Source organism: Salmo salar, unplaced genomic scaffold (assembly GCF_905237065.1).
Source record: "Salmo salar unplaced genomic scaffold, Ssal_v3.1, whole genome shotgun sequence".
NCBI lineage: Eukaryota > Metazoa > Chordata > Actinopteri > Salmoniformes > Salmonidae > Salmo > Salmo salar.
Genome location: NW_025548138.1, coordinates 40,001 through 52,671, shown reverse-complemented (window position 1 = coordinate 52,671; position 12,671 = coordinate 40,001). Strand labels below are relative to the sequence as shown.

Below are 12,671 nucleotides of genomic sequence, written 5' to 3'. Positions count from 1 at the left end.
CTACTAACAACATCATAACAATAATCTACATCATAATCAATTATCAATATACTACTAACACAAATAATCTACATCATAATCAATATCATAAGGTAAACCCCAACAACAAACAAAAATGACTTGAGAAAAATGTTTCATAATACAAAGAATGACCAGATGATTATAATAATACATGGACGAATAATGGAAACACTTCAAGATAAAGAATCTAAGAGACACTAAATAAGATAAAGAATCTAAGAGACACTAAATAAGATAAAGAATCTAAGAGACACTAAATAAGATAAAGAATCTAAGAGACACTAAATAAGATAAAGAATCTAAGAGACACTAAATAAGATAAAGAATCTAAGAGACACTAAATAAGATAAAGAATCTAAGAGACACTAAATAAGATAAAGAATCTAAGAGACACTAAATAAGATAAAGAATCTAAGAGACACTAAATAAGATAAAGAATCTAAGAGACACTAAATAAGATAAAGAATCTAAGAGACACTAAATAAGATAAAGAATCTAAGAGATACTAAATAAGATAAAGAATCTAAGAGACACTAAATAAGATAAAGAATCTAAGACACTAAATAAGATAAAGAATCTAAGAGACACTAAATAAGATAAAGAATCTAAGACACTAAATAAGATAAAGAATCTAAGAGACACTAAATAAGATAAAGAATCTAAGAGACACTAAATAAGATAAAGAATCTAAGAGACACTAAATAAGATAAAGAATCTAAGAGACACTAAATAAGATAAAGAATCTAAGAGACACTAAATAAGATAAAGAATCTAAGACACTAAATAAGATAAAGAATCTAAGAGACACTAAATAAGATAAAGAATCTAAGAGACACTAAATAAGATAAAGAATCTAAGAGATACTAAATAAGATAAAGAATCTAAGAGACACTAAATAAGATAAATAATCTAAGACACTAAATAAGATAAAGAATCTAAGAGACACTAAATAAGATAAAGAATCTAAGACACTAAATAAGATAAAGAATCTAAGAGACACTAAATAAGATGAAGAATCTAAGAGACACTAAATAAGATGAAGAATCTAAGAGACACTAAATAAGATAAAGAATCTAAGAGACACTAAATAAGATAAAGAATCTAAGAGACACTAAATAAGATAAAGAATCTAAGAGACACTAAATAAGATAAAGAATCTAAGAGACACTAAATAAGATAAAGAATCTAAGACACTAAATAAGATAAAGAATCTAAGAGACACTAAATAAGATAAAGAATCTAAGAGACACTAAATAAGATAAAGAATCTAAGAGATACTAAATAAGATAAAGAATCTAAGAGACACTAAATAAGATAAAGAATCTAAGAGATACTAAATAAGATAAAGAATCTAAGAGACACTAAATAAGATAAAGAATCTAAGACACTAAATAAGATAAAGAATCTAAGAGACACTAAATAAGATAAAGAATCTAAGACACTAAATAAGATAAAGAATCTAAGAGACACTAAATAAGATGAAGAATCTAAGAGACACTAAATAAGATGAAGAATCTAAGAGACACTAAATAAGAAAGAATCTAAGAGACACTAAATAAGATAAAGAATCTAAGAGACACTAAATAAGATAAAGAATCTAAGAGACACTAAATAAGATAAAGAATCTAAGAGACACTAAATAAGATAAAGAATCTAAGAGACACTAAATAAGATAAAGAATCTAAGAGACACTAAATAAGATAAAGAATCTAAGACACTAAATAAGATAAAAACATGAAGACAAAAGCAAAAAGCAATACATTCTGAAACACAAAACAGACGTAATTGAGGTACTCTCTTAAAATAATCAAAACCCCATGTTACCCAGAACCCCATGTTACCCAGAACCCCATGTTACCCAGAACCCCATGTCACCAAAACCCCATGTTACCAAAACCCCATGTTACCAAAACCCCATGTTACCCAGAACCCCATGTTACCCAGAACCCCATGTTACCGAAACCCCATGTTACCTAGAACCCCATGTTACCCAGAACCCCATGTTACCAAAACCCCATGTTACCAAAACCCCATGTTACCAAAACCCCATGTTACCCTAAACCCCATATTATCCCAAACCCCATATTATCCCAAACCAATGTTATCCAGAACCCCATGTTACCCAGAACCTCATGTTACCCAGAACCTCATGTTACCCAGAACCTCATGTTACCCAAAGGCCACGTTACCCTCGTGGTAAACATCTAACTTAAAAAAGTTAATGGTGGTTGCAGTCACTCCTTTTAGATTTCTTCCAAGGTTCTTTAAAGATAAATTAATTCTGAACTTGTTATTAAAATTAGAACCACTTCAGGTTTGTCACCACATTTTAAACACCAGTCCACTGCTGACCATCCATTTAAAACACAAAACTGACCTAAGATCAGCATGTAGGGTCAGCTTCATTCTACTCCTACTCCGTCCCCTGGGCTGCTCTCTCCTCTCCCGGTCCAGCTTCAGCTCTGGAGCTCAGAGAGACCATCTCCATGGCATTGGCATAAAGATCCATGCTGCTCACCCTGTTCACTCTCTTCTGCCTCCTGGTGGGCTAGGGAGACACAGCACCAACAGTCAGACATTTACTCTCTAGTATCTCCATTCTCTCTCCCTCCCTCTACCCCTCACCTTCTCCCTCTAGTTTAAATGACCTGTAACGTCTGAGTAAATGTCTTTACCTTGTAGTACAGGTATAAGGTGGTGATGGCTGTCAGTAGGATCAGCAGCACTACAACGTGTCTGATGATGAAGGCTGGCAGAGGAGAGGCTGCAAACAGAAACACCTTTGATGAGGGGACTGATCATCATCACATAGATCTGTGGGAAATCTGTCAATGACAAAGTTATAAGTCTGGTTCATGTTCAGTTACCTGTGATGGTGAGGGAGAGGAGCTCACTCTCAGAGGAGAAGTTATGAGAGAAAACATAATTTTCATAAACACATCTGTAGTTCCCTTGGTGGGAGTCATCTGCAGCAGGGAAGAGGAAGGCAGCAGAGTGATTGACAGCTGGATGGGTCTGGGTTCTGTTGGAGCCGGTGAACGTGAGGAGGAAGGAGCCTCCTGGGTACTGTGGCTGAGTGGAGCAGGTGATGGTGAAGCTGTAGCCCCTGAACATCTCGGGCCCCTGGTGGCCCCTGGAGACCCCTCCCATTGAGTCAGTCAGGGAGATATCAGGCTGGACCAGGAGATCTGTAACAATAAAAGAGAACAAGAAACACCTCTTCAACTAGTTTCCTATAGATATGACAATAACATCAGCATGTAACAGTGCTGGCCACCCTCCCTCACAGGGCAACATGAGTAGTGGGCCTACAGTCACTGAGACAACATATGTTGATATCAGGCTTAAGCAGGACATCTGGAACAAGAGGAGAGAAAAAGAAAACGTAGCTCCTCAACTACTTTCCTCATTTAGATATGACAATAACATGACATGTGACAGTGGTAGTGAGTAGAGACGTTCACTGAGATAACACTCACATACAAAAGCATTCTGGGATATTTAAGTTGTATTTGATTCCTACTTGACTGAGTGATCTATTTAGTAAAGCAGACTGACAAGCTAAACAGTCATCATGAGAGGTGCAGAGGAAGTTGTATGAATGAAGGAAATCAGTTGAATATAATTATAATATGTTGATATTTCCTGAGCAGATAACTATGAGTCCAGGAAGGAGATATAATACATGGACTAAAGTATGTGGATCTCAGCAGTGAGTTTTACAACAGAGGATCATTTTTACGGCCTTCGTGGTTCAGCACTTGGTGGTCAGTTCTGTGAGCTTGTGTTGTTGTAACACCCTGGCCATAGAGAGGGGTTTTTGTTCTTTATTTTGGTTAGGCCAGGGTGTTACATTGGGAGGGCGTTCTATGTGCATTTTTCTATGTTGGTTTGTTTCATTGATTTTGGCCATGTGGCTTCCAATCAGGCACAGCTGTAGAGTGTTGTTGCTGATTGGGAGTCACACATAAGTGCCTGTTTTTTCTGTTGGGGTTTTGTGGGTAATTGTTTCTGTTTAGAGTAATTTCCAACAGCACTGTTCTACTGTCGTGTATTTGTTATTTTTGTAGTGTTCTCTTCGTTGTAATTAAAATTCAAGATGAACACTAACTCCGCTGCACCTTGGTCAACTCTCTCTCCCGACAGCCGTTACAGTTGTCTACCACTTCGCGGCTGAGCTGTTGTTGCTCCTGGACTTGCCACGTTGAAAGTATCTGAGATCTTCAGTAAGGCCATTCTACTGCCAATGTTTGTCTATGGAGATTGCATGGCTGTTTGCTTGATTTTATACACCTGTCAGCAATGGGTGTGGCTGAAATAGCCGAATCCACTAAAGCCCACTTATTTTTGGTCACATAGTGTATCTTATTACCTGAACAGATCACTGAGTCCAGGACAGATATCATATCTTCTCCCACACTCCCTCAGTGCAGTCTCAGACCCATAACAGAGAACTCTAAACACTCTAGTGGTGTTTCCAGGTAGAACTGAGACAGTGGAGCCACAACCCAGCTGTCTACACACTACTGCAGCTGATGCAACCTTTTATACAAATCTTAACCTTGTGTTGTTTTTCATGAACATCCAAGAGGATGGACTTTGCTATAAAATGCTGTGGCTCAAGTCCATTCATTGGGCTTCTCAACGAATCACCTACGGGTGGGTCGTCGACAAGCTTCATTAATTAATTCAGTAATGAATGGATGTTGTAAGTTGCGAATAAAGTAATATCCTGACTGGTGATTGGTCTCTTCTCATTACTGAATATAATTTACACCACAACATTCAATCAGTTTTGGTGATGACACTGTCAAGGACTAAACACAAATATGTTGGATAAAAGATTGTAGTTTGCTATGTTTGATACTGTAAGAGGTAGAAATGGGTTCTTAGTCACTCAGGATAGGGTTGGAATAATGCAGGCAGGAGACAGGAATAAGTTCACTTCACTTTATAGAAAATAAACAGCTGGACATCCATCAGGCAGCTTCACTTCAGTACCATCTGAACTACAATGATCTGCCCATGAACATCTCCCATAAACCAATATGACAAACACAAATATAATGTTTAAATACATCTGACATCTCTCCCTCTATTTAAATGAAATAAAAAATACATAAAACATGATACACGGTAATATTGTAAAATGTATAAATAAATCTGTCAATATGACCAGTCTCTTACCTGAACAGGTCACATGATGATAATATCCACCAATACAGACACCAGGTCTTACTTCTATGATGTCACACTGTCTAATAGAAGACTCATTTCCATAGCAACTACTAAATAGTCTGACTCCTCTTCCATCTTCAACCAGAGGTCCTCTAGATTCAGATACAGGGTTTCCACAGTCCAGCTCTCTACACACAACCTTAACCTCTCTCATGCTCCACCACCTAGTACATAGACCTGACCACTCTCCTTCATTGAAGACTTCCACTGTCCCAGAACAGGAAGTGGTCCCATTCACCAGTCTGACTGAGAGTTCAGCTGTAAACAGCAGAGAGGAAAACACAGTGGTGAGGACAAATGATGACAGTGATTCTGTTATTCTAACAGCAGTAGTGCTTTGTGGTTGACAAGTATTAGTAGTTCCATAAAACAGTACTTGTTATTGGGTTTAGAATGGTTTGTATGGACACATGCATTTCTCCATGTGGGATAATAAAGTTGACTAATATTGAACTGCTATAATCACTGAAGATTTATACTCTACCTACCTGGTGGACTGACGCTTTGAGCCTGGAGATCTGAGGAGAAAGAGAGAGACAGAGGAGAAAGGGAGGAGTCAGAGGAAGAGAGGGACTGTCACGTTCGTCGACTGGAGTGGACCAAAACGCAGCGGGAATGTGTATACTCATCATCTTTTTTATTAGAAGAAATGTGAACACTAAACAAAATAACAAACACCGACGAAAACCTGTCCTGTCAGGTGCAACAAACACAAAACAGGAAACAACTACCCACAAATCCCATGGAAAAAAAAATACCCCTATAAATAGGACCTTAAATTAGAAGCAATGAGGAGCAGCTGCTTCCAATTGAAGGTCAACCCAATTAACTAAACATAGAAATAGACAAGCTAGACTAAACATAGAAATATACTAACATAGAACATTACCCCAAAAATCCTGAAACACACTAAACATACACCCCCTGCCACTCCCTGACCAAACTACAACACCAAATAACCCCCTTTACTGGTCAGGACGTGACAGAGACAGAGGTTAAATGAACATCAACATGACCTTTCATGATGTGATGGGAAAGACAGGCTTATCGTTGGTATGGTGCAACAACACCCATGTGTACATACACTATATATACAAAAGTATGTGGACACCCCTTCAAATTAGTGGATTCTATTTCAGCCACAGCCCTTCCTGACAGATGTATAAATCAAGCACTCAGCCATGCAATCTCCATAGACAAACATTGGCAGTAGAATGGCCTTAATGAAGAGTTCAGTGACTTTCAACATGGCACAGTGATAGGATGCCACATTTCCAAGTCAGATGGTCAAATGTCTGCCCTGCTAGAGCTGCCCAGGTCAACTGTAAATGCTGTTATTGTGAAGAGGAGACGTCTAGGAGCAACATAGAGCATAAAAATCGTCTCACTACCAATTTCCAAACGGCCTCTGGATTCAACGTCAGCACGTGAACTGTTCGTTGAGAGCTTCATGAAATGGATTTCTATAGCCAAGCAGCCACACACAAGCCTAAGTTCACCATGCACAACGCTAAGGGTCATCTGGAGAGATGTAAAGCTCGCCTCCATTGGACTCTGGAGAAAACACGTTCTCTGGAGTGATGAAAACACGTTCTCTGGAGCGATGAAAACACGTTCTCTGGAGCGATGAAAACACATTGTCTGGAGCGATGAAAACACGTTCTCTGGAGCGATGAAAACACGTTCTCTGGAGCGATGAAAACACGTTGTTTGGAGCGATGAAAACACGTTCTCTGGAGCGATGAAAACACGTTCTCTGGAGCGATGAAAACACGTTCTCTGGAACGATGAAAACACGTTCTCTGGAGCGATGAAAACACGTTCTCTGGAGCGATGAAAACACGTTCTCTGGAGCGATGAAAACACATTGTCTGGAGCGATGAAAACACGTTCTCTGGAGCGATGAAAACACGTTCTCTAGAGCGATGAAAACACGTTCTCTGGAGCGATGAAAACACATTGTCTGGAGCGATGAAAACACGTTCTCTGGAGCGATGAAAACACGTTCTCTGGAGCAATGAAAACACGTTCTCTGGAGCGATGAAAACACGTTCTCTGGAGCGATGAAAACACGTTCTCTGGAGCGATGAAAACACGTTCTCTGGAACGATGAAAACACGTTCTCTGGAGCGATGAAAACACGTTCTCTGGAGCGATGAAAACACGTTCTCTGGAGCGATGAAAACACATTGTCTGGAGCGATGAAAACACGTTCTCTGGAGCGATGAAAACACGTTCTCTGGAGCGATGAAAACACGTTCTCTGGAGCGATGAAAACACATTTTCTGGAGCGATGAAAACATGTTCTCTGGAGCGATGAAAACACATTCTCTGGAGCGATGAAAACACGTTGTCTGGAGCAATGAAAACATGTTCTCTGGAGCAATGAAAACATGTTTTCTTGAGCGATGAATCATGCTTCACCATCTGGAAGACCAAGGAAAAATCTGGGTTTGGCGAATGCCAGGAGAACGCTACCTGCCACAATGCGTAGAGCCAACTGTAAAGTTTGGTGGAGGAGGAATAATGGTCTAGGGCTTAACCTCTTACATCTAGACGTTCCGCTAGCGGAACACCTGCTCCAATATCCAATGATGGGCGTGGCGCGAAATACAAATTCCTCGAAAATCCGAAAACTTCAATTTTTCAAACATATGACTATTTTACAGCATTTTAAAGACAAGACTCTCCTTTATCTAACCACACTGTCCGATTTCAAAAAGGCTTTACAACGAAAGCAAAACATTAGATTATGTCAGCAGAGTACCCAGACAGAAATAATCAGACACCCATTTTTTAAGCTAGCATATAATGTCAAAAAACCAAAACCACAGCTAAATGCAGCACTAACCTTTGATGATCTTCATCAGATGACAGTCCTAGGACATTATGTTATACAATACATGCATGTTTTGTTCAATCAAGTTCATATTTATATCAAAAAACAGCTTTTTACATTAGCATGTGACGTTCAGAACTAGCATACCCCCCGCAAACTTCCGGCGAATTCACTAACAATTTACTAAATTACTCACGATAAACGTTCACAAAAAGCATAACAATTATTTTAAGAATTATAGATACAGAACTCCTCTATGCACTCGATATGTCCGATTTTAAAATAGCTTTTTGGTGAAAGCACATTTTGCAATATTCTAAGTACATAGCCCAGCCATCACGGGCTAGCTATTTAGACACCCGGCAAGTTTAGCACTCACCAATATCAGATTTACTATTACAAAAGTTTGATTACCTTTTGTTGTCTTCGTCAGAATGCACTCCCAGGACTGCTACTTCAATAACAAATGTTGGTATGGTCCAAAATAATCCATCGTTATATCTGAATAGCGGCGTTTTGTTCGATGCGTTCCAGAAACTATCCGAAATGGTAAATCAGGGTCGCGCGCATGGCGCAATTCGTGACAAAAAAATCTAAATATTCCATTACCGTACTTGAAGCATGTCAACCGCTGTTTAAAATCCATTTTTATGCCATTTTTCTCGTAAAAAAGCGATAATATTCCGACCGGGAATGTCCATTTAGCTAAACAGAGGAAAGAAAACAAAGCTTTCGGTCGACGCGGGCACGAACCTGAGTCTCACAGTACTGTAACCAGCCACTACCCAAACGCGCTACTTTGTTTCAGCCAGAGCCTGCAAAGCCACGATTCAGCATTTTGCCGCCTTCTGAGAGCCTATGGCAGCCGTAGGAAGTGTCACGGTACAGCTAAGATCCTCACTCTTCAATAAACAGAGACAAGAAGAATGACACCTTGTCAGACAGGCCACTTCCTGCATGAAATCTTCTCAGGTTTTTGCCTGCCATATGAGTTCTGTTATACTCACAGACACCATTCAAACAGTTTTAGAATCTTTAGGGTGTTTTCTATCCAAAGCCAATAATTATATGCATATTCTAGTTACTGGGCAGGAGTAGTAACCAGATTAAATCGGGTAAGTTTTTTATCCAGCCGTGTCAATACTGCCCCCTAGCCCTAACAGGTTAACCTCTTACATCTAGACGTTCCGCTAGCGGAACACCTGCTCCAATATCCAATGATAGGCGTGGCGCGAATTACAAATTCCTCAAAAATACAAAAACTTCAATTTTTCAAACATATGACTATTTCACAGCATTTTAAAGACAAGACTATCCTTTATCTAACCACACTGTCCGATTTCAAAAAGGCTTTACAGCGAAAGCAAAACATTAGATTATGTCAGCAGAGTACCAAGCCAGAAATAATCAGACACCCATTTTTCAAGCTAGCATATAATGTCACAAAAACCCAGAAGACAGCTAAATGCAGCACTAACCTTTGATGATCTTCATCAGATGACACACCTAGGACATTATGTTATACAATACATGCATGTTTTGTTCAATCAAGTTCATATTTATATCAAAAAACTGCTTTTTACATTAGCATGTGACGTTCAGAACTGTTAGGGCTAGGGGGCAGTATTGACACGGCTGGATAAAAAACATACCCGATTTAATCTGGTTACCACTCCTACCCAGTAACTAGAATATGCATATACTTATTACATATGGATAGAAAACACCCTAAATTTTCTAAAACTGTTTGAATGGTGTCTGTGAGTATAACAGAACTCAAATGGCAGGTCAAAACCTGAGAGATTCCTTTACAGGAAGTGGCCTGTCTGACCATTTCTTGAACTTGTTTTCCATCTCTATCATTTACTAAGGATCTCTGCTCTAACGTGACACTTCCCACGTCTTCCATAGGCTCTCAGAGCCCGGGAAAAAACAGAATGTCGTCATTCCAGCCCCAGGCTGAAACACATTATCGCCTTTCTCAAGTGGCCGATCAAGGGACACTGGCTTATGCGCGTGACCCCGACCGCCCCCGCCTTTGGGATTTTTTCCTCTGTTTGCCGAAAAGGAGATTCCCTGTCGGAATATTATCGCTTTCTACAAGAAAAATGTCGTAAAAATTGATTTTAAACAGCGGTTGACATGCTTCGAAGTACGGTAATGGAATACTTAGAATTTTATTGTCACGAATTGCGCCATGCGCGCGACACTTCTTTACTATTTCGGATAGTGTCTGGAACGCATCGAACAAAACGCCGCTATTCGGATATAACGATGGATTATTTTGGACCAAACCAACATTTGTTATTGAAGTAGCAGTCCTGGGTGTGTATTCTGACGAAGACAACAAAAGGTAATCAAACTTTTATAATAGTAAATATGATTATGGTGAGTGCTAAACTTGCCGGGTGTCTAAATAGCGAGCCCGTGATGCCTGGGCTATGTACTTAGAATATTGCAAAATGTGCTTTCACCAAAAAGCTATTTTAAAATCGGACATATCGAGTGCATAGAGGAGGTCTGTATCTATAATTCTTAAAATAATTGTTATGCTTTTTGTGAACGTTTATCGTGAGTAATTTAGTAAAATGTTAGCGAATTCCCGGAAGTTTGCGGGGGTATGCTAGTTCTGAACGTCACATGCTAATGTAAAAAGCTGGTTTTTGATATAAATATAAACTTGATTGAACAAAACATGCATGTATTGTATAACATAATGTCCTAGGGTTGTCATCTGATGAAGATCATCAAAGGTGAGTGCTGCATTTAGCTGTCTTCTGGGTTTTGGTGACATTATATGCTGGCTTGAAAAATGGGTGTCTGATTATTTCTGGCTTGGTACTCTGCTGACATAATCTAATGTTTTGCTTTCGTTGTAAAGCCTTTTTGAAATCGGACAGTGTGGTTAGATTAACGAGAGTCTTGTCTTTAAATTGCTGTAAAATAGTCATATGTTTGAGAAATTGAAGTAATAGGATTTTTAAGGTTTTGAAAATCGCGCCACAGGATAGCAGTGGCTGTTACGTAGGTGGAACGAATTCGTCCCGCCTAGCCTAGAGAGGTTAACTGACATTAGTGCCTGTCCCCAGATGGACAGTTACGCTACAATAAAGTACATTTACAGGTGATCATATAATTGTCCTGCTTTGAGACAGATTTTTACTGTCTGCTTCCAGTTGCATGTTCTTTTACTAGTCCTGCAAATGGTAATATATCAAAACATATCTCAGTAACTGTCACAAGTGGATATCAGTATAACAGCATCCTACCTGTACACCAGAACAGGATCATCAATATCACTGCAGGTATCATATCTGTCTCTAACTGGGGTTCCACTGAGCGAAACCGGTCTACTGTCATGAAGAGAGGACTGAAGAGTGAGAAATACTGCTAGGCTATATGACTTCTAACTCATTACTTCCTTACTTCAATGATGTGGCAAACTGCTAAGCAAATCAGATCAGTTAAACCCACCTACCTACAGGAAACATTGACATTAGAAAAACTCCACAGGAAACTGCTGACAGAGCAGCAGTTACACATAGTGTGTCCTATAATATCTTACCTAATTGTCAGTGCTTGACTTGGGAAAGTCACCTCTAACTTTCTGTGGTGTAGAAGCTAGAGGTCTGTTACCCAAGTCAACTCAATAGGTGTGGTAGTAAATTACAAATTAGACATGCTATTATGTTTTTTACTTAAATAATTGTTTGTTGTTAAATGCTAGTGTTTTTTCACTGATACAAACTTGTCTTGTGTGACTTAGTGATAAGTCTGGGCGTACAGCCAAGAGCTGTTTTGGTGTGACCGCAGTGTGTGACACATCCTGTTTTTCACAATCTGCAGGAACTCAGCTGTGTGGAAACATGCAGAACGGATCAGAGAATAGTGTGAGCTGTGGTAACTAGACGGCTGAGCCCTGGTGCTGTCAACGTCAGCTATCTTCATCTGCACAGACAAGTTAGTCACATTTTACACACTATGTTCCTCACCCTCTCTCTCCCTCCTCCCCTGTCTCATTCTACCAACCCAGTCTGTCAATAAATCCTATCTCTCCCTCGCATCTCTCTCTCCCTCCTCCCCTGTCTCCTTCTACCAACCCAGTCTGTCATTGAGTTAGTCCTATCTCTCTCTCCCTACTGAGTACTTGTAAGGGTGCGTGATGGTGACAGGGAAGTCAGGCGCAGGAGATCGAACTTGGTATAAAACGGAGCAGTTTAACCTCTCTCGGGAAGGTGGGACGAAATCATCCCACCCTATTCAACAGCCAGTGAGAAATCAGAGCGCGAAATTTAAAACCACAAAATGTCATAATTCAAAGTTCTCAAACATAGGACTATTTTACACCGTTTTCTAGATACACTTCTCCTGAATCGAACCACGTTGTCCGATTTCCAAACGGCTTTACAGCGAAAGCAAAACATTACATTATGTTAGGATATCACCACAGCAACAGAGTAACAAAACAGCAATTTTCTTAGAGTTTTCAAAGCAACGGTAGCCGTCCAAAAGCAGAAAACCAGCTAAAATGAAGCACTAACCTTTGACAATCTTCATCAGATGACACTCCTAG

General features: G+C 39.5%; 1 protein-coding gene across 2 annotated transcripts; it reads right to left on the bottom strand.

The window, feature by feature from the left end:
- Positions 1-2,038: 2,038 nt before the first annotated feature.
- LOC106592459 (deleted in malignant brain tumors 1 protein-like) lies at positions 2,039-11,509 on the bottom strand. Of its 2 annotated transcripts, XM_045711955.1 has the most exons (6): positions 11,368-11,509; positions 5,748-5,777; positions 5,209-5,517; positions 2,889-3,209; positions 2,697-2,785; positions 2,040-2,569 (listed from the first exon to the last, which is right to left on the bottom strand). In XM_045711955.1, the coding sequence occupies exons 1-6, from the start codon at positions 11,456-11,458 to the stop codon at positions 2,435-2,437; spliced, it is 975 nt and encodes a 324-aa protein (XP_045567911.1). In that variant the 5' UTR covers positions 11,459-11,509; the 3' UTR covers positions 2,040-2,434. The 2 variants fall into 2 exon arrangements, with proteins under 2 accessions (XP_045567912.1, XP_045567911.1); XM_045711956.1 differs by lacking the exons at positions 5,209-5,517; positions 5,748-5,777 and having other exon boundaries at positions 2,039-2,569; positions 11,368-11,503.
- Positions 11,510-12,671: the final 1,162 nt, after the last annotated feature.